The sequence below is a fragment of the Maniola jurtina genome, chromosome 26 (genome assembly GCF_905333055.1).
Source record: "Maniola jurtina chromosome 26, ilManJurt1.1, whole genome shotgun sequence".
Taxonomy (NCBI): domain Eukaryota; kingdom Metazoa; phylum Arthropoda; class Insecta; order Lepidoptera; family Nymphalidae; genus Maniola; species Maniola jurtina.
The window spans coordinates 5,011,113-5,036,720 of NC_060054.1; the positions used below are offsets into that span (position 1 = coordinate 5,011,113).

Consider the following 25,608-nt stretch of genomic DNA (forward strand, 5'->3'; position numbering starts at 1 on the left):
CTTCGGTCTGGATGACGCTAGAAAGCTGAAATTTTCAGTATAAGGTGTCCTCAGCAAATTTACTAAATATACTAAATATCAAATATCTAGCTTTTATGGTTACAGATTTATTGATACCTAAAATACGCCGATTTCGTCCCTCACTGATGATCATCAAAACCTCTACTCAAAACCTCTAAGGTACTTCCCGAAGTCCTAGAAGACTGAAATTTGGTATGTAGACTAGAAATTGACTACAAACTACAGGAAAATTAAGAAATTGGAAATGCCCCCCCTCTACGCCTCTTACGGGTGAAGCAAATCTGTAAAATCTGTCGCTAGAAAGCTGATATTTTCAGGATAAGATGTCCTGGGCAGATTTATTAAACGCATTGAGTATCAATTGTCTAGCTTTTATAGTTTCAGATTTATTGACAGTCAAAACTTCTAGTCTGTAATTCTAGGGTACTTCCCGAAGTCCTAGAAGACTGAAATTTGGTGTGTACACTAGAAATTGCATACAAACTACAGGAAAATTAAGAAATTTAAAAATTTCCCCCTCCACTCCCACGTATGGGGGAAGCAAATTATTTGTAAAGTCTATCGCTAGAATGCTGATATTTTCAGGATAATATGTCCTTGACAGACTTATCAAACGTGCCAAGTATCAATTGTCTACCTGTTATGGTTTCAGATTTATTGCCATTCAAAACCCCTCTAGTCAAAAGTTCTAAAATACTTCCCTAAGTCCTAGAAGACTGAAATTTGGTATGTAGGCTAGGGATTTCATTAAAACAACAGGAAAATAAACTTTTCCCAGTCTGTAAATTTAAAAAATGTGTTTCCTGAAGTCCTAAAAGACTGAAATTTGATATATCTGCTTTAAAATTGAGTTGCAAGATTCCACCCAAACAAACATAGTTACATACATTGCAAGAATAAAAGCTTAAAAAAAAAGAGGTAACGATAGAGAGCGGGCCATGAAAATGATGTAGGTACCTACAAAAAATAGATCCAAAAAAAAAAATCTAGGGTACCTGCCAAAAAGAAATGAAATCCCACCAAAAACATTTCATGTAAAATGTTGCCAAGACTCACAAGTTCATAATGCTTTCACTGTTAAAAAGTGATGAGATCTCTAGTAGAGCCAAGCCCCTAGCTGAGCTTAGTAAAGTACGGCTTGGCCGTTTAATGTTCGTGAAAGCATTACATGGCATAACATATTATATTAAGGTCATAAGGAATAGTTTGTTCGACAATTACTAATTTTTATTATACTTCATGATTGTCGCACAAGCTATTCCGGGCTTAAATGTCATATCAGATAAAAGTACCACGAACATTAAACGGCCAAGCCGTCCTTTTTTAACCAAGATTTAGGGTTTGTAAAATCAGAGCTTGTAAGTAGAGTTATTTGTTCTTTATTGTTATAAATGTGATATACTCAAGAGCATTTAAGAGCTATATACTATTGGCGTCACTCAGAAAAGCAGGCATTATTTAAACATTTTTATCGAATTATTGGAATGTCCTCTCCGTAACCAACACAATAAAACACAAGTTTAATGTGCAAGGTTATCCGAGAGTTTTAATCTAAACAAACTAATGCCAAAATAAATAATTTAATTAGAGCGCGATTGCCATCACAACATCTAATTATCCAGTTCACAACCCAAATACCGAAAAATATGCGATATCGCCCCGAATCTCGGAAGGAGACTGAACTAAAACCTTCAAAACACCCGTATTTATGCAAGTTCAATCTTGTTGGCCTCCTAGTAACAGATTGTATGACATCGAATGAGCCAAATATCGATTTTACCAAACTACCTTCATCAGCTAAATTAATAATTTTATATTATTTTTGACAACTCAAATCAACTTTTTAAAAATAACCTTACAGTTCGGCCGTCCTGAATTTAACACGCCCTCGTGTTTCTAAATAATCTTGTCATGTCAGTCGCGGGCTTCCTTGCCCTAAGTCAAATCCAAATCATGGGCTATCCTGCCCTCCGTCAAATCATTAAAACCTATCCCTGAACTGCCGAACTCTCAGTTTTAATATCAAGTCAACAATAAATCCAAACGACTAACTTCTCATTCGATGTATACAAAATCTGAACCACTCATTGCAAATTACTTTCCAATTCACAAAAGACTAAATTATTAAAAAAAAACTAAAAATTTTAATCACCAAATCAAACTCAATAAAAATTTTAATCAAATGTGGGTTGTTTACAAAAAGATACCAAAGCGAAATTAAGACAACGTGAGACACATCCCACTTCTGAATTATTGGCGTCACTCAGAAAAGCAGGCATTATTTAAACATTTTTATCGAATTATTGGAATGTCCTCTCCGTAACCAACACAATAAAACACAAGTTTAATGTGCAAGGTTATCCGAGAGTTTTAATCTAAACAAACTAATGCCAAAATAAATAATTTAATTAGAGCGCGATTGCCATCACAACATCTAATTATCCAGTTCACAACCCAAATACCGAAAAATATGCGATATCGCCCCGAATCTCGGAAGGAGACTGAACTAAAACCTTCAAAACACCCGTATTTATGCAAGTTCAATCTTGTTGGCCTCCTAGTAACAGATTGTATGACATCGAATGAGCCAAATATCGATTTTACCAAACTACCTTCATCAGCTAAATTAATAATTTTATATTATTTTTGACAACTCAAATCAACTTTTTAAAAATAACCTTACAATACTTTGGACTTGGGATAGGTCCCATGGGCAGCGCAATTCTAAGCTCAGCTAGGGGCTTGGCTCTACTAGAGATCTCATCACTTTTTAACAGTGAAAGCATTATGAACTTGTGAGTCTTGGCAACATTTTACATGAAATGTTTTTGGTGGGTATAATTTTTATCTACTGCCCATGCTAGCCGGGCAGAGGGTAATCAAAACGCTAGCAAAAACGAAGACAGGTGATAATACTGATGATTACTGATAAGATATACCTACTTATACTTACCACAAAATAAAAAACCGACCAAGTGCGAGTCAGACTCGCGCACTGAGGGTTCCGTACTCGGGTATTCTTTCCAACATTTTGCGCGATAAATCAAAAACTATTATACATAAAAATAAATAAAAATGTGTTTTAGAATGTACAGGTAAAGCCCTTTCATATGATACCCCACTTGGACAGACAGACAGACAACAAAGTGATCCTATAAGGGTTCCGTTTTTCCTTTTCCCTAAAAAACGCGAATAAATAAATAAATCCCGTATTTTTCAAAAGTTCACAATATATTGCAAATAAAACAGCTGAGTGACGCTAGAGGTCAACGAATGTCCCGTAAATAGGTCACTCGAAGTCAATGCCGCGTCATAGATAGGTGGGGGCATTGACTCGAATTTTGCACGCTATACATTGCGGATTAAAAAAATACTTATTAAAACTACAAGATAAGACAAAATGGTCATTGGCATTGGATTGTGTTTAGGTTGTATAATAATAACGCTAAGTTTTTGCTAGTGTTCTGGATAGGTACACCCTGTGTGTAGATATTATGATTATTAATCCTAGCACTCATACGCGCGTGTGTGTTAACAAACAATAGGTTTATTACGCTCTAGTAAGTGCCGTTAATCCCACATATCCCGGCAATCCCGGGATCGATTAGCATAGCATTCGCAGACGCGATGCAGGGACAGAGATTGCGATATATACCTACCTACCTCACCTATTTTTTTTTAAAGAATATTGGCCATGCTAATCAGGACTAATACTCCCCTTTCCCCTCCAATTAAGCGTAAAGCTTGTGCCAGGAGTGGGTACGACAATAGTGCAACGGGTGCAGGGGTTTGAACCGCCGACCTTTCGGAATTCAACGTCCGCTCCTCAACTGTTGAGCTATCGAGGCTCAAATATTTTAGTGGTGTCAAATCTAACTACTCACTTATATTAAAATACTAGAGGATGCCCGCGACTTCGTCCGCGTGGATTTCGGTTTTCAAAGATCCCATGGGAATATTTGATTTTCCGGGATAAAAAGTTGCCTATGTCAATTGCAGGGACGCAAGCTACCTCGGTTCCTTTCATTCAAATCGGTTAAGCGGATGGAAGGAGGAATTATTTAGAAATCTCGTGGGAACTCTTTGATTTTCCGGGGTAAAAAGTAGCCTATGTTCATCCCCGGTATATAAGCTAACTCTACCTTTCGTCAAAATCGGTTAAACTGTTGGGCCGTGAAAAGCTAGCTAGCAGACAGACAGACACACTTTCGCATTTATAATATTAGTATGAAGGATTATCCTGAAATTCTAAGCTGAAATCGCATGAGTTGAAATATCATTGTCTGTGGGTACCACAGAATATATATTATTATAATAGTACAGGTGCTACAAAGGCGGGGCCTGGTTCCGGATACGCCCCGCACACAGATAATTCAATAGATACAACACTGTAGCACTCACACATACACAACTTGGTCACTTGCCAGCTGGTAAAGTTGGCTTTCAATTAAAACAAGATAAAATTCAAAACTAAAACCCGACAAGGAAGCTACTTACCTACTTATTTATAAACGCTCAATAATATTAATAACTAGGGGATGCCCGCGGCTTCGCCCGCGTGGATTTCGATTTTTTTAGAGCCCATGGGAACTCTTTGATTTTCCGGGATAAAAAGTAGCCTATGTCCTTCCCCGGAATGTATTCCAAGTCTGTACCAAATTTCATTAAAATCGGTTCAGCGGTTGGGCCGTGAAAACGTAGCAGACAGACTGACAGACAGACAGACACACTTTCGCATTTATAATATTAGTATGGATGTAAAATTGTTTTTCTATCACTTGGTAGATAAGGATACTTTAATTTCCCTTTACTTGTGCTATAAGACATTTGTTACCTACCAATCATGATTCTAGGTCAACGGGAAGTAGGTACCTACCTACTTACCTGACCTAATGCCTTATAGGTTTTATCTAATTACCTATGACCTGTCGTGAAAGACACAAAGTACTAAGTACTCTGGTACAAAGTGATCCTCGTGATTCTATAAGGGTTCCTTTTTTCCCAGGAGACATGAAACTTTAAAAAAATACTTAAGTTTGAAAGTTTCAAATAGAAAGGGCTTAGCCAATTTGAATGGAATTGTTCCCAATAAAAGTTTTCTCTCAAAACTTAGATAGATACACCACTATTTAATCATTGAAGTAAAGTCGGATAAAAGCATAAAGCTTCCTATTTTTAACCCCCGACCCAAAAAGAGGGGTGTTATAAGTTTGACGTGTGTATCTGTGTATCTGTGTGTCTGTGTATCTGTGTATCTGTGTATCTGTGTATCTGTCTGTGGCATCGTAGCGCCTAAACGATTGAACCGATTTTAACTTACTTTTTTTTGTTTGAAAGGTGGCTTGATCGAGAGTGTTCTTAGCTATAATCCAAAAAAATTGGTTCAGCCGTTTAAGAGTTATCAGCTCTTTTCTAGTTTTCTTGTAGAAAAGAAGGTTAGATAACCGTTAGGTTCATAATATTATGTCAATTGACAAATATCAAGCTGTCTAGATTGACGTTACCTAGATACATAATTATTTATTTGAAAATGATGTTTTGGAAAACTCAGATACTTTGGATCGTAGGCGCGGAATAGTCCAAGAAAATCAGTTCAGCCGTTTGAAAGTTATCAGGTCTTTTCGGTCTTTTCTAGTTACTGTAACCTTCACTTGTCGGGGGTGTTATAAATTTTTAATTTACACTTGTATTCAACAAAAAAACAAAGAAACTAGCATTTTTCTCACATTTTTGCATACGCCCAGCCCACCCGCTAGCAAAACAACAATTAGTGACAAAAACGCATTCATTAAACACCCAATTCTAAACAAATGCGTGGGAATCGCGACACTGAAAAAGACCTACTACGGAGCTGTCATTATACGGACACGTACCAAATTACAAGTTTTAATTACACTTAGAATAATTTTATAGCACCCTAACACAAGTGTTTAAGGTTCAAAATCCTGAGACTTAATAAAATTGCACGCAAAACTGAAATTGTTTTGTAAGTGTGAAATTTTTAATGTCAGTGTCATTTTATTCCAATTTCGGATTGAGAAAAAATAGTTTTGTTAAAACAAAAATGGGTGCCACGCAGTCTATCGTGCATAAATATTACAATGGCAACGATTTTGGAATTTGGTGACACATTCTTAAAATATTTAAGCAAGTTTGAAAATGTGATTTTTCCATAGAAATATAGTTAGTTAGTATAGTTTGCCATAGTATAAAACTAAAGGTAAGAAAGCTCATTAGGAAGGGCGAGTCAGACTCGCGCACCGAGGGTTCCTTACTCGGGTATTTTTCCGACATGTTGCACGATCAATCAAAAACTATAAAAATAAATGAAAATCTGTTTTAGAATGTACAGGTAAAGCCCTATCATATGATACCTACTCCACTTGGTATAGACTTACTTTGAAAATTGAAAATAAGTACCTACCTACTTACTAATTTGTTTATGAACACATTTTAATTTTTTTTCTCTGATGCAAGCACAAATTCTGGTTTTCGGATTTTTCCCTTTACTTGTGCTATTAGACCTACCTACCTGCCAAATTTTATGATTCTAGTTCAACGAGAATTACCCCATAGGTTTTCTTGACAGACACGATAGACGGACGGACGGACAGACAACAAAGTGCCAAATAAGGGTTCCGTTTTACCTTTTGTGATACGGAACCATTAAAATTTCAAAAGGGCCGCCATGAAAATGAAAAAAAATGGTTTATTTCTTTCACGATGGTACGGAATCCTTTTCGTGTGCGAGTCCGACTCGCACTTGGCCAATTTTTTTTTAAATTCACATCGGAAGTGTCACAATCGTCCCGCATAAAGCGACTTCCCGCCAAAACAAAATGCACCACAGACAAGCCGTCTATCGAGCTAATGTATACGGAACCATTAAAATTTCAAAATGGCCGCCATGAAAATGAAAAAATGGTTTATTTCTTTCACGATGGTACGGAATCCTTCGTGTGCGAGTCCCACTCGCACTTGGCCAATTTTTTTTTTAAATTCACATCGGAAGTGTCACAATCGTCCCGCATAAAGCGACTTCCCGCCAAAACAAAAAGCACCACAGACAAGCCGTCTATCGAGCTAATGTAATTCGGCCGGCACATTCCGCGGCACGTACGCGCTATGGGATCTTTTTGTTGCAGCCTCATTTGTCATTACACCTCTATACTCTATGGCACGGTATTGAGAATATGTCATTTATTGTGCTTAATGATTTGAGCACCCATTATGTAGATAATCCGCCCACACTTTAAGAGGGAAGGCTACAAAAGTTGGAATTAATTTTATTTATGTACTTTTATTACAATGTCAACACACACAAACATATACATATACATACACAGTACACAGACACGTATGCGGTTAATTTTAAACTTGCCTTAAAATTTAAAAATCTATTGAAAGTACCTATACTCTTAAAAAGCATATCATACCTACCTACCTACAATCGAAGATTATGTAGGATTGAAAGTACCTATGCTCTTTTAAAAAGCATATCATACCTACCTACAATCGAGATTATGTACCTACTTAGGTACACAAAGCAAAACAAATCGGTAAGCAGGCAACACAACGAAGCATTATGTGTGTGCATAACTCGTTTACTTATTATTTTACACCTATCTCTCTTTAATGAATTGTCGGTCTCTTTTCACCATACCTACTTGCAATAATTACAAATTACATATTTCGCTGATTTCCCCACAGCAGGCACTAGGTAGTATTGCCGCTTACCCACGCTGATAGAATCCGATCGTCGAAGCACAATTATGTCAGAGTAAAATGGACTTAAACCACCTTGAGATAACGTCTAAAATTCACGACTTTAATTAGTAGTTTTCACTTGCAGTGCTGGCTATAGATATGTGGACGAATTTAAGCTTTAAAACAAGACAGTTAAGGTCTATTCATCACTGAAATGTTTCGAACCCACAAAACGATAAATTATGCGGTGTAGGTATACCTATAGATTACAGAATGGCAATATCAAGTTGATGTCCCATTTTTTAAATCTACCCTACCTATTTTATAAATTATTGTCAAATAGAACTTGAGCACGCGGATTAATAGATCCTAGTATAGTGAATTCATTTATGGTGTATTGTGTTATTTTTCACACTGAATAACTACTGAACTTCTCACCACCATGGAACATTTATTTATCTTTGTTTAAAAAGCAGAGATTGTTATTTGAGCGGAATATTTTGATAACCGAAATCGATGATATCGGTAAGTAAACAAATATAACCTACTCGTATTGAAATTATGTTTATGGTTTTACTTATGTGCATTTAGTATTTTCTAAATGTTAGCGTAATGTTTTTAGTCCATTTAATACTTTTAATCAGACGCATTATAATATAACAATGTAACCAATATACTAAATACTAGTTGATGCCCGCGACTTCATTCCCGTGTATATAGGTTATTAAAAATCCCGTGGAACTCATTAATTTTCCGGGATAAAAAGTAACCTATGTATTAATCCAGGATATAATCATTTACAGATGAATACCGTGCGCTTGTGGGTCTGTCACTACGGAGAAACGGGGCATGTAGACAATTGTTGACCTGGGCCCAAACCATCAGCTTATAAGATGGAGTCACATCACCACCAAGAAATCGTTGCAATGCATAGCGTGGATTCCTTTTTAAAAATTTGGTTGACAGCGACCAAGCACAATGTAGTTCTACAAACTGTGCGGAAGCATTTGCGTGCGGCCGGAATACATTACGAAAAAAATATTACGAATGGTTTGCACCAGGACCATAGACTTTCATTTTGCAATGAAATATATAAACTTTGACTGATGTAATTACGTTGTTATTTTTAATAATGAAAAATCTTTTGAGTCGGACAAGGATGGACGTAAAATACTATAATAATAGAACAACAGGTAAACGATATATTATACTTTGAATAAAGTGGTAACTTCAACCTGGGAGTCTCTGTGGGGCAGCATAGACTTGCTGGAATATGGTTACTAACATGACGAGTCGATTACAAAAAGTAATAGCTTACGAGGGTGGCCTACCTTTATACATTATTAAATAAAGTATAGGTAATTAATTTAATTCTATTTGTGAGTGATGTTATTGTTATTGCAGTTAGAAGTTATAATTGATTTTGATTTCTAACTAAGTAATTAACATGTTGATTCATCTCACAAACCTAAAAGTAACCCAAAACGTAAATAAAACATTACGTTCATACTTGACCGACTTTTAGCATACTTCACATCGATATTGGTTTTAAATTACTATAGGAGTAATAGGAGTAGATAAAGTATGTCAATTTTTTTTCCTCTTTTGTATACCTTCTGTTAACTTGATGTGTTAATTTTTTGACAAGCGTCTTATTTATTTCTTGCTTATTATAATAATTTATGAACTGCACAAAAGACAAATAAATAACTTCTAAAATAGAAAAGTGTTATTATTTTTGTTTTTTCTTGCTTATAATTATATTGTTTGAAAGTATGATAATTTTGACTGTATAAAGAAGACAAAATAAATAATTGCAAAAATAAAAAAGCAATCCCCCACTAGGATTAGAACTCACGCCATATTTAAGAACTTCAACACTATTACCACTCGGCCATCAGAACTATGTTGACGGATGTGAAATTTGCAACCCTATACGACTGGTAAGGTTATCTAGAAGTGTGAGTGAGTGTAGTAAGTGTGAGTGTATCTATTATCGGATAGCATCGGGTCGTATCTTTGTGTGTTATACATACGCGCGCATTAGTATGCTCTGCCAAGCGAATTATTTTTCCGAGTGTACGTTGATAAATGATAAAAAGTATGGATTTATAAGTAAAAATTGATCATTTGAAAAGAGCAACCGCCGAGTTTCTTGCTGGTGCTTCACACAGGAATGGTATTCCGAACCAATGCATTGGTCGTCAAACGAAACTTACCATTGCAATGGTAAATTTTGTTTGACTATTCAAAAGCACTAAGTTAAAGTTTATTTGAATTTTTATTCTATGTAATTACCTACTTACGTACTAACTCAAAACACACATTTTATATTTAATCCTTGTAAGTATGAAATACATATATGAATATGAACATATTTAAAAGCTAGTAGATATGTACCTACTTAGGTACCTACATAAAAGATAAGGTGCAATATTTCCACATAATATTATGACAAAAACTTAGGTATGTAAAAACCGATAAAATTATTAAATGAAGCAATTTATTAGCATAAGTAGGTACTATTTCGAAATTAACTGTAATAATATTAAAATACTACAATAAAACTTAAAGCCAGCCTTATCTAATTACTATACAAATCATGCCCGCGTGGAATGTTGCTAAGAATACCTACTGGCTGCATTTCCGCGCTAGACAGCCAGGCTGATTCGTTGCGCAAATAATGAGCCGGCCCTTCTAGAATGAGGCTATTCATCGCGGTTTAATGTCTCCTAAGAATTCTTTTGCATTAAAACTCCATGGCCCCATTCTCCACGGCAGGAACAAAAATGTAATTCTCCATAAGAGAGGCATACCTACCTACTTGACTGTTATAATACTTAGGTATATTGTATCAATAATAATTGTACCTATACACCTACCAACCTGTTAATCAGATGGACCAAATCATAGGGAACTTTGCCGATTTTCCGGGGTTTTCCAGCGTAATATGTCTATCTCCTGTGGGCTGTAGGTACATTTTATCAAAATCGGTTAAGCAGATATGGGCCTTTAATAATCCCGTTAGAACATTGATTTTCCGGGATGTAAGTGTCTATGTCTGTCTCCTATCTCTGTACCTACTTACATTTTGTCCAAATTAGTTCTCACAAATTTGTCGATTCTAGGGCTAATTTCTTAAACTGGACCCTTTCAAATAAAAATCTTTACTTGAAAGGGTCCAGTTTAAGAAATTAATTGTGGTATCGACTAATTTGTGAGAATAGTCGATACTAGAGCTAATTTCTTAAACTGGACCCTTTCAAGTAAAGATTTTTATGTAAACCTGTGAGGATGATACTGCCATTGTCGCAATTAAAATACCATAAGCCTATACGTTGTCGTATTAGTTTACAAATTGCGAAAAACCTAATTAAATTTGAATTTCACAGGTCAGACCCGTCGCATCCACTTTAACGCAAATCTTAACCGACGGACACACACTCTCGCATTTTCGATCATAGCCTAAACTTACATTCATTGTCTATGCCTCTATGGTATAAAATAAACATAATAAAGAACAGGACAATAGACAAAAACAATATGGCCCCCCAACCCCTACGTGCGACGGAATAAATAGATTCCTTCGCCTTTGTCTATCTCGGATCGAAGATGATAACATGTCAAATTGACACTTGAGAGTTTCATTAGAGAACCTTCTCGATACACGGTAACGATACGACAACGACAGACAGACAGACAGACGGACGGACGGACGGACGGACGTATGGACGGACGGACGGACGGACGGAGGGACGAACGGACGGACTAACGGACGGACAGACAAACAGACAGACAGACAGACGTTTTCGCTCCTTACGTTAAGAGGGGTCTCTCCGTCACTCGCTTCATATAAACGTAGTTCCAATTTCATTTGAATATCAAGCAACCAAAGTCCATGAAATTTTGCAGACATACCTATTCTAGAAACTAATATCTATGTCTGTGGTTACCAGATTTCTGTTAATATACCTATTCGGTTTCAAAGTTACGCGGTCTTAAAAATTCACATACAAATCTTTGAGCCCCTGTAATTTTAAAACTACATATTTTTAGAAAAATCTAAAACACCACAGACACAGATATTAGTTTCTAAAATATGTCGGCAAAATTTCATGGACTTTCGTTGCTTAATGTTCAAATGAAATTGGAACTACGATTGTATGGAGTGACGGAGAGAGCCCAGTTAACGAACGATTAGTCGTAACATGTAAATACCGTTAAAACTTCTTTGGTCACATGAGCGTTCGAGATCTAATCATGCGGGCGCAAGAGTATTATTTTGGCTAGACATGCTTGTCTCTAAGTTCTTTTGAAGTTTTGACCTTGTCTGTAGAGTACCTATAGTGTGACTTTTTTGGGGGATATAATATGGCAGTTTTTACTAAACCCATACTCCTTTGGTTTCTACACCATTGGTTGGTTGGTTTCCATTTTTAACCGACTTCAAATAAAGGACGAGGTTCTCAATTCGTCGGACAATTCATATGTATGTTACCCGATTACTCTAAGGCTGAGATTTATAGATCGCACTTTGTCTTTCCTCAGACTGAAGACACTGTTAAAACGAGACAGCGATATATCACTGGCATAAATCTATCTCGTTTTAACTGAAACTTAAGTCTAAGCAAAGTCAAAGTGCGCTCTATAGATTTCAACCTAAGACGCCTGGACCGATTTGGATTTTTTTTGACATTAGTTATAAGGTATCCCACCAAAATATATCAAAAAAATAATGATAGATAAGTAGTCATCATAGGTAACCATAACAATCTATTTGAATCAAATCTTGAAAAAAAACCCTGAAAACCTAAACCTTGAAAAAATTACTTGCGTGAACATCATGGTGCGCTTATAATATGGGCAATTTTTGGCGCTTGGCAATACGTAATAAATTAATCTGAAGGGATAAGTGAAGCAATTATTACACATAACATTGCTGAAACTTTCAGCTACTTATTGCTGGGTATTGCAGTAAATTGCTTCATGTGGTCGTGACGTCATAATTGACTAAATTGAGGAATTTCAATTGATCTTGTAAGCATAGGTATTTTTATTAAAACAAAATTGTAACAATGTACACATTGTTGCACTAATTATATTATTGTAGTAGAGAACTGCTGTTTCAGCAGCTTTGTCTCAGGGATGTTATACACACAGTCGGTTCGGCACAACGGGGCGGTAGAATCAGATAGATAGATAGATAGATAGAACACTTTACTGCGCACAAAAACACATATAAAGGAACACAACACAGAAATAAGATAACAGAAAAAACAATTGTGTGCAAAGGCGACAGCCTGAGGTGCAGAGAGAGGTGAGGTGAGGTGCCTAAAAGGTGCAGGTTGATATAATCAGCTGGACGATGCGGAAAAATTGCATCAATTTTTTCCCGTCATTAACCCCCGACCCAAAAAGAGGAGTGTAATAAGTTTGACGTGTGTATCTGTGTATCTATCTGTGGCATCGTATCTCCTAAACTAATGAACCGATTTTAATTTAGTTTTTTTTTGTTTGAAAGGTGGCTTGATCGAGAGTGTTCTTAGCTATAATCCAAGAAAGTCGGTTCAGCCGTTTGAAAGTTATCAGCTCTTTTCTAGTTACTGTAACCTTCACTTGTCGGGGGTGTTATAAATTTTTAATTTACACTTGTTTTTTATCTCATTACCTATTACCATATTTTATCAAAATGTTTACAAATATAAAATAAAAGAAATTACAAAAATAAAGTAACAGAAACCACTAGGCTATCATAGCTATAAGATATTGCTACCTGCCAAATTTCATGATTCTAGGTCAACTCGAAGAACGGGTTTTGATTCCCTCGACGGGTGTTGACATACACGACAGACAGGCAGACAGACAGCGAAGTGATCCTATAAGGGTTCCTATTTCTCTGGAGATACGGAAACCAAACCGCATGTCTGACCGTGCGGAAACTGGGCTCGCTTCACGGAATACATGAAATTGTCTAATGTTTAACCATGACTATGGCTATGTATTTATTTTCGTATAGGTGGTGAGCCATGAAATATGAAAAATGCCCGATAACTTAATATATTAAAGTTTTCCCTAGTAAAAATGTATCTAAGTAATATAAAACGCCGCATCAAATGTGCCGCAACGGTGGTATTCTTTTACACACAGTAATTGTCACAGGAAACTATTCAATATTTTTTTAAAGACAGATAGATACATAGATAGAAAACATTACTGCACACAAAACATCAAATAATCAATTTAAAATAAAGAAACTAAAAACAATTGTATGCAAAGGCGGCCTTATTGCTCAGACCAATATCCACCAGGCAACCTAAAAGTCACACCTTAAGCCTCAATAGCTCAAACGGTAAAGGAGTGGACTGAAAACCGAAAGGTCGACGGTTCAAACCCCGCCCGTTGCACTATTGTCGTACCCACTCCTAGCACAAGCCTGACGCTTAGTTGGAGAGGAAAGGGGAATATTAGTCATTTAACATGGCTAATATTCTTTCAAAAAAAAAAAAAAACCTTAAAAAAGCCTTAAAGATTGACCTAGTAAAATTTTAATACTTGAAAATGTGGAATTAAATATGCTGAACCGACTATGTGTACAACAAGACACTCTACAGAAATGAGGGCAACGTCATGTCTCAAGCAATAACTTATTGAAAATGGCTGACCGCGCGGAAACTGGGCTCGCTTCAAATAAAACACGGAAGATATGAAATTAACTAATATTTAACCGTGACTGTGTCTGTGTTATTTTTTTTCGATAATAAATTTGAAAAATAAAGATGCAGTCTCATATCATAATAAAAGTCAAAGTCAAAGTTAAAATCATTTATTCAAAGTAGGTACAATTGTACTCCTTTTGATGGTCGAAATTGTTTTTGTAAGATATAGTGGTGATAATTAATTACGTAACTTAAAACTAAAGCTACGAGGGTTCCAAACGCGCCCAGGTCTGAGAAGAGCCCACAACAAACTCAACAATAATTAATTATCGTGTCGGTGAAGGAATGCATCGTGAGGTAACCTGCATGTAGGTACGAGTACCTACCTGAGAGTTCCCCGTATCTTTTCACTAAGTAGATGGTGAACCATGGCTTAAACTAACATTCTAAAAGTATACTCTGTGCTCAGTAGTTGGCCGTCGATGATCAATGACGATGATGATCTACCAGAAAAAATGTGTACCTATTGAATTTAACTGACTTAAAATAAGTTACACAAATATTTACAAAAACTGCATACCTACCTAAGTCCATATTATTTCGATGGACAGACAATCCTATCATTTATGTATATTAATATATTTCAACGCATGTAAAGCACTGTAAATGCATTGTACCTAATTAGTTCATTCTAAGTTGACAGTTCGGTTCGCGCGCTTTTCACGCCGCCATCTTTGTTAGAAACGTTCGGAAAAACGAAAATGGGATTTTTTTGTGCCAGTGATATTATTATTTAATTTTGGTGGTTTTTTAAATTTTGTGTTTGTGTTCCAAGGATTTTTTTATGTGAAAAATGAAGATCCCAAGGAAAATGGGTACGAAATCATGTTTTTTTCTAGGAGAAAATATCTTTGAAAGCTTTGTTGCTTTAACGCTGTCTGTTCCCTATTTTTTTTTTTTAGTTTTCCCATTTGGCCCAGGCAAAGATCAAAGAGTATTAGAGCCAATTTAGTGACTTTTCTTGGTTTTTTCAGGGGAAAGAACAAACTATCCAGCTTTAAACCAAAGATACAATTATGTGGTAATCCCCTGAAGCAAGTAACTGAGTTCAAGTATCTCGGTCATGTAGTAACCGACAGCCTGAGGGATGATAGTGACATGGAACGAGAGCGCCGGGCTCTGTCGGTCCGAGGCAATATGTTAGCCCGCAGATTTGCGCGCTGTACTGGGCAAGTAAAGCTGACCTTATTCAGGGCTTACTGCCAGTCATTCTACACGTGCAGTCTGTGGACGGACTACAGGCAGCGGACCTACAGTGCCTTGCGTGTTCAATATAGGGTAAATCCGGGATAGATGCCGCAGCTGGATAGTTGCCCCATTTTCTAAAAACCTAACTTCGCAAAATCGCAACACAGCGTTAATAGTCTAAACCGAGAGCGCGTGCGCCCCATGCTCAGTGCCCCGCAGACCATCGCACGGGATTGATGTGTTTAGCTCGTGCGTGCGATTATCTCCGCGACGAACACGACGAATGCTTCAAAGTTTCAAACGTAAGTATTTACTGTTACGTATCTTTTTTATGTAGTAATAAATTCTGTTTTATTTTTTTATATACATATATTGGTTAATTAACTATATATCTACTTATTAATAATTACCCTTTTGTATTTAGTTAATTCAAAAAATAAAAGGGCATCTATCCATAACAAAAAGGATAGTCGCCCCAATTTTTTGCAGTATAGATGCCCTTAGGGGCATCTATCCCCCATAATACTATACATTATATGATAGCATATTTTTAAAATTACTTTTTTTTTATTTTGATATAATTCTTATTGCGTTTTCATATAGATCTCTACTGATGGTTTGTAATGTTCTTTGGGGCTGTATACCATCATAGTGTTGAAAATATATTTCAAGTATTATGTTGTTTAATGAATGTGTATTTTTGTTTGTTTCTACTAATCACAGTTGAACCATGCCACGAAGATATAAAAGAAAGGAAGGAGTACGACCTCGAATAGTTTCTTGGACTACAGAGGCATTACAAAACGCTTTTGATGAAATGGACAAGAATATCATGGGGATAAACAAAATATCCCGACAATTCGGAATTCCGTCCAGAACATTACGGAGACGTTATGCTGCTAAAAACAAAACAAAATTAACATTGGGTTAGTAAGTACATATATGAATGTAAGCGGGCACTTAAAAAGTGTAGATCGGTATTTTTTTCCTACACTGAATGTGTTAAAATATAGGTAGATATAGGAAGATAACAAATATAATATAAATAATAGTAGTTTGTTCCGCTTCTACTAAATAGATAATTTATTGCAGCCTATCTATTTTCTAAACATTTTCTTTAATTTTCATTTTAATTGCTTTAGGAAAACATCCTATCTTCGGTTTTGAAAATGAGAAGAGGCTAGTAAAGCATATTTTGAAGCTTGGAGAAGCAGGATTTCCTCCAGACAGACGATCCATACGAATGCTAGCCTACCAATTTGCCGAAAAGCTGAAGTTAAAACATAAATTTGACCATGAAAGCCAAAGGGCTGGAAATGAATGGTGCAAAAGTTTTATTGAACGAAATCCAGAGCTGGCTATCAGACAAGCTGAGGGTTTATCTGTGGCTAGAGCTAAAGGTCTTAGTAGAGAAGAAGTGAATAATTTTTATGAACTTTTGGCCAAAGTCATGATAGATAATGGCCTTTCAGATAAACCGGAAAGAATATTTAATATGGACGAATCAGGTATTCAGTTGAACAATAAACCCGGAAAAGTTATCGCCAAGAAAGGCGCAAAGGTCGTTAATTCAGTCACATCTGCGGAGAAAGGTGAAACCATGACAATAATTGCCTGTTGCAATGCGATTGGTAATTTTCTTCCACCGGCAGTCATAATAAAAGGTGTGAATAAAAAGACAGAATTTGAAGATGGACTTCCACCGGGCTCAAAAGTTTATATGAATAAAAAGTCCGCATATATTAATACTGAGATTTTTTATAAATGGCTAACGGAACACTTCATTCCCCTCAAACCGCAGGGTAAAGTTCTACTTATTTTAGATGGACACTCATCACATTCAACTGCACCAGACATGCTACAAGCTGCAGCTGACAACGACATAATTTTATTATGTTTGCCTAGTCACACAACTTCAGTTCTGCAGCCTTTAGACAGATCGGTATTTGGACCTCTGAAAACATATTTCAACCATGAAACTAATCAGTTCATGCGCATGCATCCAAACAAAAAGATCAGCCGTTACAATGCTGGAGCGCTTATACGCAATGCTTGGCTTCGCGCTACTACACCTGCAAACGCTCTTGGTGGCTTTAGAGGTAGCGGAATTTATCCACTTGATCCGAATGCTTTACCAGATACAACATTTATAATATCAGATATTGGGTTGAGCAGACAAAATGCGGGCGAATCTCGTGGACCTGATGAAGGTGATCCTCAAACATCAAGAATCCTGCCTCAGACGTCTTCTTTGTCATATCATCATCCAGAGCTGGACAATACAAGTGAAACTGTGGAACTATGTGTGCCTGTCGAAGCTGAAAGGAGAGCACAAACACCCCTACCACAGACGTCTTCATCGACATGTTGTCAACTTAATCCCGTTAATGAAAGAGAAAATATTACTGGATTAGACCAAAATAAGACACCACCGAATTCGATACTGGCTTCAGTCCATAGGGAATCTCCGAGTATTTTGATTGATCCTGAAGTTTTAGAAGATATAAGCATTGTTGATATTGGTGACGATACAATTGAACAGTTTCTAGCTGGCATAGAAGAAAAGGAAACGCCTTCAAAAATTCTGGTCCAAGCATCGCCAATACCTCAAATACCCTTGACTATGGCTAAGAGGACCAAGCAATCAGCAGATATTCTAAATTCAAAAGAAAAAATAAAAGAAAAGAAGAATATGGCTGAGAAGAAGAATAAACGAGTTAAACCTAAATTAGACAAAAGTAATAAGACTGAGACTACCAAAGAAAAACGAAAATTTAAGAGTACAAATAAAAAAACTAAAGAAGGTAGTGATAAAGAAAATGATACAACAGATAGTGATAGTGAAGAAACACCCACAACAACATACTATAAAACTAGAGGGAAAAAAACTCAAGGTTTGCCTGTAAAGAAAACAAAGAGGGATAACCAAGAAAGCCCAAAAGATACAGACGATAACTATTATTGCATAGAATGCTTTGATAGCTATCAACACACGAAGTCAAAATCTGATTGGATTCGGTGCATATCGTGCCAGAAGTGGCTGCACGAAATTTGTACACTTTTTAGAAATTATTGCTCAAGATGTGGCAAACTGAAAGCCCTTTCTAATTCGACCTAAACTAAGGACAACATTTAATTATGTTGATTTTTTAATTTCGTTAAATTTTGAAAATTTTAGATATTAGCTTTTTATTAAGAATTTTAAATATTATTTTTAATATTACCTTGCTTGTCTGCTTACGCACATTAAAATTTAGATTTTTTTTCTTAAAAAAATGTTAATAAGTTTAATTATTTTTAAGGATACCATTATAAAAATTACCTAAATAGTACAAATAAAACATATCAAAACTATGTATTATACTTATTTCAATCTATAGGGCGTCTATCCTACATCACAGGCATCTATCCTCCTCAGTATTTTCATAGTGAGGCATCTATACATATGGGTAGGCATCTATCCTCAAAAAAATGAGTTTTCAAAAATTCAATTTATGCAGAATCTGTTATTGTTAAATCAACAAAAACGAGTCGTATTGCTAGTACAAAGATCAAACTTTTAATATTCATGGAAATTCTTTATGAAAAACGTACAGTTTGAAAATTAGAAAGCCTTTTCAAAAAGTGGGGCAACTATCCCGGTTTTACCCTAACAATGTGCTGAGAGCGGTGTTGAGGAAGCCTCGACACTGCAGTGCGTCGGCAATGTTTGCGGATGCTCGCGTGGATGATTTCTACGCGATCATGCGCAAGCGTGCCGCGTCCATGATGCGCAGGCTAATGAGTAGTACCAACACTCTTCTCAGCGCATTGGCCAGGAAACTAGATAGTCCTCTCTGGAGGTGCTGGGGGGGGTGCGCACATAGGCGCCAAGAGGCTCCCTCGGGCTTTTTAGTTATAGTTTTTAGTTATAGAATTAGTTGTTAAGCTAGAAATAAGTACCTACTAACATAGTTTAAGTTATTTGTCATACTAACACAATTATGGGTCTAATGGGCCTGAAATAAAAGTTTATTTATTTATTTAAGTTTCGATAGTCAGAATTTGAAAAATAAAACCGATTTACCTAATATTTAGACACTAATTTTGCCTAATTAATACCTATTTACACATTTAAGAAATCCATCTATTGCTAAAGCTACTCAATTCTGTAGAGGTTTTTACTCTTTGTCTAATTAGGTATCCTAAGTGTAGCCTATAGTACTTACACCACGCTGGCTAAGTGTGGCTCATCAGAGTTTTAATATACCTACTTTTCTGCATCCGTACGTAGTCGAAATTCCTCGAACACATACGAAGCGATTTGCTTCCTCTTTCCTAATTCGAACCGCTAGGATATGGAACGCCCTTCCGGCGTCAGTTTTCCCTTCCACCTATAATATGGGTACCTTCAAGTCAGGAGTGAATAGGCAACTTCTAGGCAAGCGCGCTCCATCTTAGGCTGCATCATCACTTGCTAGTAGGTCTGATTGCAGCCAAGCGCTAGTCTATATAGTTAAAAAAAAACATTTTGGAGAACTCTCATTCATGCAGGTTTCCTCACGATGTTTTCTTTACTGTGTAAGCAAATGATAATAATTAATTGACAAGTGATAAGGCTGCTCTTTGTTGTTTAAGCATCTCCTGTATTTTTATTCTTTGTCTAATAATATGATAGTTACTAACTCACAATAAAATAATAAAAACAACAGAAAAAATTACAGAAACAACAAAAAATTAAATAACAGAAACAACAAAATAAATAAATAACAGAAACAAAAGACAAATAAAATGACAGAAACAACAGAAAACTAAAGTAACGGAAGAAAAAAAAAATTAATAAAAATACGGTAAAATGATACGGTAAATAATATGATTATTAATAAAGTTGTTTAAATAAAATAAATAATATTTACCTATCGCTTAAAATGCACATAACTCCGAAAAGTGCGTGCCCTGCATCCCCTAATTTGAGTAATTTCTATCTCTACAAGTCTGAAGTTACGGAGTTCCGAAGCTTCATTTAAAAAAAAAACGGCCAAGTGCGAGTCAGACTCGCGCACTGAGGGTTCCGTACTCGGGTATTTTTTCCAACATTTTGCACGATAAATCAAAAACTATTAAGTATGCATAAAAATAAAAATAAATCTGTTTTAGAATGTAAAGGTAAAGCCCTTTCATATGATACCCCACTTGGTATAGTTATCTTACTTTGAAAATTGAACACATTTTAATTTTTTTTTTAATGATGTAACCACAAATTCGCGGTTTTCAGATTTCTTCCTGTATCTGTGCTATAAGACCTACCTACCTGCCAAACATGATTCTAGGACAACGGGAAGTACCCTATAGGTTTCTTGACAGACACGACGGACGGACAGAAAGACAGACAGACAAACAGACAGACAGACAAACAACAAAGAGATCCTATAAGGGTTCCGTTTTTCATTTTGAGGTATGGAACCCTAAAAATGTGATTTAATAATGCATTTGATTTGAATATTCCTCGGTCCATCCGTTTGAGCATTATGAGGCACAGACAGACAAACAAATTTAAAAACTTGTCAAACTTAAGTATAATGTAACTCCCCTTTGCGTCGGGGGTGGAAAGGAAGGGAAAAGGGAAAAAGGAACGTAATTTTGACCTTGTAACACTTGTATTACAGTTTTTGCTGACTTAACACTTTATTGAGCACACTGAATAAGCTTACTCTTCGAGATTTCGATGTTAGTGGGTCAAGTTTATATGTACCTACGTATTATATCTGATTATATAATGCACTTTTTCTTCGTTGCCATGCTTAGGTAAATCTACACTAATTATAATAATAACAAGTGTAGATTAAAAATTTATAACACCCCCGACAAGTGAAGGTTACAGTAACTAGAAAATAGCTGATAACTTTCAAACAGCTGAACCGATTTTCTTGGATGATACCTAAGAACACTCTCGATCAAGTCACCTTTCAAACAAAAAAAAAACTAAATTAAAATCGGTTCGTTCGTTTAGGTGCTACGATGCCACAGACAGATACACAGATACACACGTCAAACTAACACCCCTCTTTTTGGGTCGAGGGTTAATAAAAGAACTGTACTCGAGGTACACAGGTGAGATCACACTCATGCGCTAACTTGATTCAAGTAAAAAAAATTCAAAGCGGCCATTTTTAAAAAAAAAGTTTGTTTACCGTCAAAATGGCTACCGCAGTCCGCTCCGCTTTGATGTGTCAATATTATCTTGTTTTTTTTACGTTAACTGAACGTAACTCACACATAAACTGGTTTTGCGTGAGACATTTTTCACATATTTTCTTGGAGAAAGCAGTTTTTGGGGTTACGTCATTTTAGTATTCATAGACCGTACTAGATAAATTATTTAATACTAGAGGACTAGAGGATGGACTTCGTCCGCGTGGATTTAGCTCTTTAAAGATCCCGTGGGAACTGTTTGGTTTTCCGGGATAAAAAGTTGCCTATGTCAATTACAGGGACGTAAGCTACCTAGGTACCAAATTTCATACAAATCGGTTAAGCGAATGGGTCTTGAGGAATCCTGTGGGAACTCTTTGATTTTCCGGGATAAAAAGTAGCCTATGTCCGTCGCCGGGATATAAGCTGACCCTGTACCCGTCAGAATCGGTTAAACTGTTGGGCCGTGAAAAGTTTGCAGACAGACAGACAAACACACTTTCCTTCTAACGGATTTTGACAAATACAAAGTAGGCAATGCAGGTAGGAAAAGGACATTGGCTATTTTTTAGTCCCGGAAAATCAAAGAAATCATCGGGATTTCCAAAAACCTAAACCCACGCGGACATATTACTTACCGCCAGCCGCTTTATGTCGTCGTCGGTCCATCGTGCTGGAGGGCGACCCACACTACGCTTGCTTAAATAGCTATATCCCTAAGTAAAAAAAAAGACTGACTGACTGACTGATCTATCAATGTACATCTGAAACATTAGAGCCTCGATAGCTCAACGGTTGAGGTGCGGACTGAATTCCGAAAGTCCAGCGGTTTAAACCCCACCCGTTGCACTATTGTCGTACCCACTCCTGGCACAAGCTTTACGCTTAATTGGAGGGGAAAGGTGAGTATTAGTCATGATAAGCATGGCTAATATTCTTTTAATTATCACACTAAAATTATAAAGGCGAATGTTTGTATATGTGTGTGTATGTGTATGTTTGTTACTCCTTCACTCAAAAACTGCTGGACGGATTGGGTTGAAATTTAGAATGGAGATAGATTATACCCTGGATTACCACATAGGCTACTTTTTATCCCGGAAAATCAAAGAGTTCCCACAGGAATTTTAAAAACCTACATCCACGCAAACGAAGTCGCGGGCATCAGCTAGTGGCTATCTTTAAAAATAATAATAATAGGGGTTTATAATTTGTGTAGTCCACGCGAACGACGTAGTTAATTCATAAAACTTCTTTACCGTTTAACCATTCAGTAGTTAGTAACTTCGCCAGATGTTTCGCCAGTTTAGCCGTTGGATTACCATCGCCCCAACACCCATAACTCTTGCTTCCGACCAACACGCTAATCCCATAATCTTAGCGCTGCGTTGCACAAAAAACCATGGACGATTTATAACTTCTTCCGTTAAAGTATTGGTTGTTTTTACACCTTTCAAAAAATAGGTGAGAGGAAAATGTGACTAAATGACTCAAATTACTGGACGGATCGGGCTGAAATCTGGCATGCAGATAGCTACTCGTATTGTGACGTACACATCCGCTTAGAAAGAATTTAGAAAACTCTTTTTTTTTCTCTCGTCTGACTTTACACAGATTAGCCAATGTCAAGTTTGTAGTTATTTACAAGTTAGGGAAACTATATAAGTATGGACTTCGTCTGTACCAGCGCTCGCTGACACACGCGCGGCGCCCCTTTAGAGCGCTTCCCAGTCATTTCCACCACCAAAAAACCCCAGTATTGTTTCTGAATTTAAAAAAAAAAAACTATACGTAAAGCCCCACACATACTCGTATTATATTTCAATGACCCCGAGCTTTGACTTCTTTTGGTGCAACAGGCAAAGAAACGCAGCTGCACTCAGCCTACAAAGTCTCGTAGTGCAAGTTTGTGTCATCGTGCAACTATGTTAGTAACGGCGTAGCTGCGTGCTCGTAACGTAAATAGCGTGGCCGGCCCGCGCCAGGCACGTCCCATTGCCACTGTTATAATCAGCTAGGCGTTAAGGTGTTGCCATAATACAGTGCAAATTGCAATCCATAACAGAAGAAACAGCACTAAAACCTGACTACTAACAGTGAACTGACTATAGATAGCGACCATCATAGATTAGTCTTTCCCATACAATTCCGTCCGCAAAAATACGCTTGAATCGTACGTCATCGTCATTGACAAAGTCAATAGACTTTTGCAAATTCTATTGACTTTTTGAGCGCGTTTTTTATCTTCGAAGGGCCTATCCATATACATCGATGATAGCGACAGATATAGTAAAATTGTTTTTCTGTCGCTTGGTGTTTTTCAACCCCCGACCCAAAAGAAGGGTGTCATAAGTTTGACGTGTGTATCTGTCTGTGGTATCGTAGCTCCTAAACTAATGAACCGATTTTAATTTAGTTTTTTTCGTTTGAAAGGTGGCTTGATCGAGAGTGTTCTTAGCTATCATCCAAGAAAATTGGTTCAGCCGTTTGAAAGTTATCAGCTCTTTTCTAGTTATTGTAACCTTCACTTGTCGGCGGTGTTGTAAATTTTTAATTTACACTTGTTTTAATATTAGTACTAGATATAATATTTATACTCAGAATTTTTTCCACTTTAATTTGATATCCCACTCGATACAATAGCAAAAATCATTTTTGGATACCCTTACTTTTTGGATGTAACATCCATCAAGTCGATTTTATTCGTATAAAATGTAGCCTATGTCACCCAGACTATAATATAACGAATCGATTGACAGCTCATTCATCAAAATCGGCTTAGCAACTACCTAGTTTAGGCGCTACGGTAGAACACATAAATACAAACCTACATACATACATAGACTGCTATAATCATAACCCTTCCTTTTGGCTTTGGCATAGTCGGGTAGAAATAAAATAACAGAAACATTCATTAAATACATACATACATACATAATATGTACATACATACATACATAGACTGCTATAATCATAACCCTTCCTTTTGGCTTTGCCGCAGTCGGATAAAAATACAATCAAGTGGACTCCATTATTATACGAGTATGAGATATTTTTTAATGACTAAACTCTACATTCATTTCATCTTAATCTGTCCACGCCTTAACACTTTCATACATTCTTGCAGGGAGCAAATTTACAACGATTTTGTATTTATTGTTATTTGTTATGGTTTAACTACTCCCTTTAAATCAATTATACTTAGAAACCTAAAGAACTAGCTGTTTTCGCCATCTTTGTTCCGTTTTTACACGACTACCCAAAATAACCGGCCAAGTGCGAGTCAGACTCGCGCTCTGAGGATTCCGTACTCGGGTATTTTTTCCGACGTTTTGCACGATAAATCAAAAACACATAAAAAATACATAAAAATAAATTAAAATCTGTTTTAGAATGTACAGGTAAAGCCCTTTCATATGATACCCCACTTGGTATAGTTATCTTATTTTGAAAATTGAAACATATTTTAATTTTTTTGACCACAAATTCGCGGTTTTCAGATTTATTCCTATACTTGTGCTATAAGACCTACCTACCTGCCAAATTTCACGATTCTAGGTGAACGGGAAGTACCCTATAGGTTTTCTTGCCAGACACGACGGACGGACGGACGAACGGACGGACAGACAGAGAGACAGACAGACAGACAACAAAGTGATCCTATAAGGGATCCGTTTTTCCTTTTGAGGTACGGAACCCTGAAAACATCAATATGGCGGCTAAGTGGCACAATTTTCAAATGTAATTTTTTTTACTTCATAGTTAATTTTTTTAATTAAAACATTGTTTCTTCTTTCCAACAAGG

The 25,608-nt window shown here is 36.5% G+C and overlaps 2 protein-coding genes across 5 annotated transcripts in view; both read left to right on the forward strand.

Moving 5' to 3' along the window:
- Nucleotides 1-25,608, forward strand: part of LOC123878876 (single-minded homolog 1) — a 64,240-nt gene that overhangs the window by 10,043 nt on the left and 28,589 nt on the right. For 2 of the 4 annotated variants that reach the window (XM_045926247.1, XM_045926248.1), the window contains exon 1: nucleotides 15,021-15,259. The exons of the other annotated variants lie outside the window; for them this stretch is intronic. In XM_045926247.1, coding sequence (XP_045782203.1) covers nucleotides 15,238-15,259 — 22 coding nt within the window. In that variant the 5' untranslated portion in view covers nucleotides 15,021-15,237. Of the gene's footprint in view, nucleotides 1-15,020; nucleotides 15,260-25,608 lie in introns of those variants that run through there. 4 annotated transcript variants of the gene reach the window in all.
- LOC123878871 lies at nucleotides 15,717-19,287 on the forward strand. Its single transcript, XM_045926239.1, has 3 exons — nucleotides 15,717-15,934; nucleotides 16,356-16,558; nucleotides 16,775-19,287. The coding sequence occupies exons 2-3, from the start codon at nucleotides 16,363-16,365 to the stop codon at nucleotides 18,748-18,750; spliced, it is 2,172 nt and encodes a 723-aa protein (XP_045782195.1). The 5' UTR covers nucleotides 15,717-15,934; nucleotides 16,356-16,362; the 3' UTR covers nucleotides 18,751-19,287.

Excerpts from the sequence above, each read along its gene's own strand:
- LOC123878871 (XM_045926239.1), top strand. The coding sequence starts at position 16,363 with ATGCCACGAAGATATAAAAGAAAGGAAGGAGTACGACCTCGAATAGTT. Across the intron at positions 16,559-16,774 it reads CAAAACAAAATTAACATTGG|GAAAACATCCTATCTTCGGT; the intron begins GTTAGTAAGTAC and ends TAATTGCTTTAG.